The sequence below is a fragment of the Trachymyrmex septentrionalis genome, unplaced genomic scaffold (assembly GCF_001594115.1).
Source record: "Trachymyrmex septentrionalis isolate Tsep2-gDNA-1 unplaced genomic scaffold, Tsep1.0 scaffold14, whole genome shotgun sequence".
Classification (NCBI taxonomy): Eukaryota; Metazoa; Arthropoda; class Insecta; order Hymenoptera; family Formicidae; genus Trachymyrmex; species Trachymyrmex septentrionalis.
This window is the reverse complement of record NW_017304543.1, coordinates 340,597-346,787: the sequence shown is the minus strand read 5'-3', so window position 1 is coordinate 346,787 and position 6,191 is coordinate 340,597. Positions and strand designations below refer to the sequence as shown.

General features: G+C 34.5%; 1 protein-coding gene across 1 annotated transcript in view; it reads left to right on the top strand.

Moving 5' to 3' along the window:
* The first annotated feature begins 5,794 nt into the window (after positions 1-5,794).
* Positions 5,795-6,191, top strand: part of LOC108745495 — a 1,326-nt gene continuing 929 nt past the window's right edge. The window contains exon 1 of the mRNA XM_018481674.1: positions 5,795-6,095. Coding sequence (XP_018337176.1) covers positions 5,896-6,095 — 200 coding nt within the window. The 5' untranslated portion in view covers positions 5,795-5,895. The remainder of the gene's footprint in view (positions 6,096-6,191) is intronic.

Genomic DNA, 6,191 nt, shown 5'->3' with positions numbered 1-6,191 from the left:
TCAAGTATTTGTGATTGTGGCATCGAAGAGTTACATCAATTTATAGAGAAAATGCTGCATTTTAAGTTGTTATTGAGGTAATTACACTATAATTATACATGAAATATAAAATTAGTTATCTTTCATGTGTGTGTGTGTGTGTGTGTGTGTGTGTGTGTGTGTGTGTGTAATAGGATAAAACAAAATGTTCAGCAAAATTAAAAATTTGATATAAATTAATTAATTTGACTTAAATTAATTTAAATTTTACTAAAAATATCTTTTATATAATTATTATTTATATTATTTATATAATAACCAACAGCAATCCACAGATTGGATTATTTCTATTGTAAACTGATATGTATAAGCCCAGTAACTAAATCAAAGCTAAAAAATTGTAGAAGTAAGCACGTTATAAACCTACATTCTGATCAACCCTCTCACGAACGCGCGGAGCGGACGTAAATTTCGGTTGGGAACTCAACAGCAATATTTCATGGCGCTTTGCTGCGATGTGGGATAAAGCTCTGCTTTTCGGGGTTGTAGGGACAGAGGAGCGTAGAGTGGATGCGGGATACGGAGGGTAACAGGGGATGCTGTGCGCGGCTATAGCTTGTAAGTGAATTTTATTGCGCGATTATATTGAATCCCTCCGAGCCACCAGCTACTGTCAAGCCACCCCCTCACTTTTACAACCCCTGGAGAGGTTTCTGGTACGGTGCTCAAACATCCAGCACGTTAATTCGAAATTCGTCTGCGTCACTTCCTTGCACCGACGTAAGACGGTGTTTTACTTCTTCCTTGTGTTACTGGTTACGCGGTCTCGTAAGAGATGCGTTTCGCAGACTTTGCTGGGTTAAAGTGGAGATAAAATCATACCGTGTTGAAGGTATACGAAGTTAGTTAATTAGATCGTCGGATATTAGTTGGAATTTATGAATTGCAGTAGTAGAAAATATTGCAGTATTACAATAATATTTATTATTACGTTATGCAAGTTTAATTTTTACATTAATGCTTGTCGTTATTATATTATGTTATTTTATTTTTTAACAAAAGAAAAAATCAATTTTCACGAATTCAACTTGTGAATATTGATTTTTTTTTGTTAAAAAATTATAACTTGATATTTAAACTTCTTTATAAAGTGTATAGCAGTATGATTATTAATATTTATATTTTAAAAATAAAAATATTTTTATTTAAAAAATAAAAACTGAATGAATTGTTAATACTGGCTGTAGGATGATATTTGTTGTTATGTAACCGTTTTAGAAAGATATACAATACTTTTCGCGAAAAAACATGAACTATAGCCAAAACACCGTTATGAAAGTAACCGCGGCATGTTGTTTTGAGCATACCTCGAGACTTTATTTCAATGGTGAGCAATGCTTTTGCGCCTCGGGGACGCTTTGCGATAGTCGACATCAACGGATACCAAATCGAAATCTCTGCCCATAGGGTTGTTTGCACGTTGGATCACGACCTCCATGGCAAAATTCACCATGGCTAAACCCCGGCATTCCCAGCGGCACATGGCTCCTTATCGTCACAGAGATTTCTCCTTCACGAACGAGCGCACTTCTTGCGATTCGCCTTCCCTTCCGGCAAACACGCCGCACAATTTCCGCGCACGTTGTAATTTAGTAAAGAACCAGGTTGTGTAATACACTGTGTACATATCTAATATTAATTCTTCAGCGTTATGCAGGATGAATCAAAATTCACACGAATTTTGTATGGAATTCTTCGATCAATTTGGTATCCATTTTTGTTTAACAAAATTTTCTTTCGAGAGCATTTCCTCTTACAATGCTTTTTTTAATATCCAATGTTGATTTTCATTAAGTTTGAAGTTGAAATTTTGTCCATTCCATTATTTATAACGAATTAAGAAATAAGTTTTTGTTATTCATTTGTTAGCAATTAAATTTATAAAAAAAAATTTTTTAAATATTTTTAATGTTTTTAATAAAAAAAAAGTCTCTTTCTTCTAATAGTTGAAAAATATTTCAAGCAAAAGAAATCGTGTAATACCACCTCGCGGTTATTTCGAAGACTGAATTTGTCATATCGGAATTAAAACTCGAGAAGGGGTAGTCGGAGAATTAATTCACCCCGCCTTCTATTTCGCTTTGTACTGTCCCATCTTTCTGGGGAGTAACCGGCTTCTGCTATTGCTGCCTCTTTCAAGAAAGACCAATAAAATTGTCGCAGAGAAAGCTTGTTCCTTCCATCCTCCGGAATGAAGCGGCATTCCTTAAACTTCCAGCTCTTTTGGTGAATCGCTCCATCAAAGTGAAGTGATATACTTATTTCGTTTGTGATTTATATATCCCAAATTTTTTTCTTCTTTTTTAGCCCGCGGGTTTTAGCCTCTAAATGGTGACTCAATAATTATGTAATCCAGTTGGTTTTTCAGGGTTCTGAATTTTGTGATCAACTTTTGTACCATTTCATATTTACGCACGTGTATCTGTCTTCTTATATTATGTTAAGTGAATTCTCATATATATATCCATTGTCATTTGCTTTAGGTGAGTTCGCTTTTTAATCATTTATAGTCTACATCTTCTTTATGTTTCTTCATGCAGTCTAAATCTTTTTAGCAAAAACAATTTTTTTGCATTGCTGCAAAGTCAAAAGTCACATTTTTGAATAATATATGATTATCATACAAGTACCGTTTCTATATTATATTTCTATATTATATTTCAATTTTTATTTTAATTCTTCGTATTTCTTTTTTACATTTCTACTTAAGATCTACAGTTTAATGTTGTTAATACTGGCATTAATTATTATTGATAAAAGTATATAATTAATAAAAATAATAGCATGTACGCATATAATTGTGTATGTATGCAGCGTATTTACGATCTTCACGTCAAGTCCATATTAGAATCACGACATTGATGGTCGTATTTAAATGCAGCAGATCGGATGTGCGGGCGATTATAGTTTCGTATGATTTTTAATAAACACCGATCAGACAGCCAGATGTATCGTACGGTGCTTGACTCGATCCGATACGAAGGGCCACTCGTTCGGTTTATAGCTGGTACCACTTGTGACGCACAAAACTGACGGATGGACAGACGTGCACTGTGCGGCGAACACATATTACTTGCGGGAGTGTACCGAACAAAGCTGCGCCATTGTTTCGTGCCGTCAATAATCCACTTGCCGCGACTTGGAGGACCCCGGCGCACGGCACGGGGGCGGCACAATTGGAAAAAGGCACGGAGGAACCCGGGAAACCAGGACGCCCACCCTCCGTGAGGAAGAAAAGGGAAGACAAATCGTCGGGGTTTCGAAGCCAACCGTTCATTTAAGGATTGCGGTGCTCCTCGAATATTGTTGTCGCATTTTTATTCGACCTATGGCAGTTTTTTGCATGGGACTGTGAAACACGCTAATTATTGGTGTATGCAACGCTTTCAGGATAAAATACTTACATCTGTATTATTAATTTATTACATTTATCTTTGTAACTGAGCCTCTTTACGCAAATGTTATTCACATTTCTTTGTAGTTTTAATAATAGATAATAATTATATTTTTTTGGACAATAATTTTTAAGATAGAGAAATTAAAAATGATTAAATATACAATATATTACATAGTACAACACACATTCCCTTCCATGAAAAAATCAAAGAGATTCTGAAAGTAGATGTAAAAAAAAAATACCTGTATCTCGGCGTTTTACCAGATCAAGTCGTTTTTTTATGCAGCCATTTATCGTATTTGCTTCATATTGGCTTTTTACAATTGTTTTAAATTGTATAATTTTTTAAAATAAATAATTAACGTTTTTGCATGTGAAATTATGCGATGAGTCCGAATACAAAAAAAAAACTGAGAATATTATTTTTATATATTAATATTATTATTATACAAAAATTTGAAAATATATGAAAAAAATAATTCTTGTTTTTTTTTGTATTCGGACTCATCGCATAATTTCACATGTAAAAACGTCAATTATTTATTTTAAAAAATTATTATATAATTTTAATGACTTGATCTGGTAAAACGTCGAGACAGGGCTATTTTTTTACATCTACTTTCAGAATCTCTTTTATTTTTTCATAGGAGGAAAAAAAATCGATTTTTGTCATACTGTGTTATAGGCATGGATGTATAAATATGAAATGAAAATTACAATTTAATTGAACATTTATATTTTATTTTATATTCTCTACAGCATTTTTACATGCTGTAAAAAATTCAAGTTACTTCACTTGACACTGCCAACGTTCATAATTATGAAAATAGAGTATAGTTATAGTACCCTTTTAAAGGAGTCGATGTTTCCGCACCAATTTTCTTGGAAAGAACTTCTCGGAAAAATTGAGAGAAATCCTCGATCTTCCAGTTCCATGCAGAAAACTTCACGGGCTACTCAACGGGACGGAAAGTAGTAATTTAGACCTAATATTTAACAATCTGCGCAAACATATTTTACTAGCTCTGCTAATACAATAAGGTCATCGTTTCCTTTTGCTCTCAATGCTACTATGTAACATTCAGTCGGCAAAACGAAAGAACGAAATTGGAAACAGTGATTTTTGGCACATCGAGTTGCGTAGAAAAATATTTTTATCTCTTGTAATTATTTAAGATTAGAAGTATACTTTATATTAAGTACATCTTAATTGTGTTTAAGAGAAAACTTGCAATTTATATTATACATAATCATATATACTAATGATCTGTTATTTAAAAAAGTCATTACTATAAGTTTTCTCATAAAATCTGTAATTCGAAGTATATTCGATCAATTTTGAACATTTTACAGAAATCGCGAGCACTATAATTGCTCACTAATAACGAGAGATCTCTGTTTTCACGGCAAAACGCCGGGAATTAATCCGTTTGTTTTTCGAGACGTCCAATCACCAAAATGATAAGCAAACAACCAGAGCGCGCGTCGAATTCTCGCCGCATCCTGGATATCGGCATTGCCATCATGGCAGGAAGAGGATCCGGAGCGTCAGCAATCGAATGATTAAAGACGGCTTCACTTCGGTTACTCTGCCTTGATAGGGCGAAACTCCCGACGGAAATCAGAATCGCCGGCCATCCTGGCGGATTCCCTCTTTCTAGACACCAAGATTTCTCTTCGTTTTCATCCCTCTCTTCCCTTGTGTCTTTCCTTTCTCACTCCGACTTAAGCCTCATCCCTCCCTTTGCTAGAACCATCCCCCGAGTTGCCCAGCCATCCAAGCTGGAGCTCCTTCTAAACTCTCTGCATCCCTCTCGGCAAACAGCGGGCTGCTCCAAGTATCGGAACAGAGCTCTGAAGTATGTGTACATATATATACATATGTGCAAATATATATTATATATAGATACACATATATGTACCTATATATATATATTTTTTTATATATAACATGCGTGTGCGTATTGGGGATGAGCGCTCCGCGCTTGGGCGAAGAGAAATATCGATTTATATATAAAAGCTTGCCAGCAAGAGTATGCAAATCAGTACATGCTTTCATTTCTTGCATATTACATAGAAAATCATAATCAATGATAATTACGCCGCCAATAACATGTAATATTTACATATATAACGTAAAATTCTTTAATTCTGTTATTAGTACAGAATATAAAAGAGATATATCAACCGGGATATTATACATATATAAAACAGTAAAAGATGAATAAAATCTCTCGGAAAAAATTAAACATTATTTTTGTAATTTCAAATATTTTATTGTATATAACTGTGCTCCTTGTATAAATATGTATATATGCAACGAAGCTTGTCATTCGTAATAGATGCATCAAACTTCAGTGAATTTTGGCATTTTACATTCTTCAGGATTGATATTATGAATCGATTGGTTATGTCCGATTATAACGAATATTCTTGTAATAAATCACACTTCAACAAGAATGGTGCGTCGATCTGCCTTGGTTTACGATCTGCTTCGTACCGAGCAGCCATCCGATGGCTTTTCTAAGAAGGAGATACTGACGCACATCAGCGACAAATATGACATAGTGGTCGGTAAGACTCTTCGGAGAGACGTCACCGTTGCTTTGCGTCGTGGTCTGGACTTTGGTATACTCGCTAAGAAGAGAAACAAATTCAGGTGCCTTTTCCTCGGAAAGTTCTTTTAGTAAATAACTTAAGGTTCTCCAGAAAAATCTCCGAGCGAAACTTATATAACTACTTCTGCAAAAGAGAG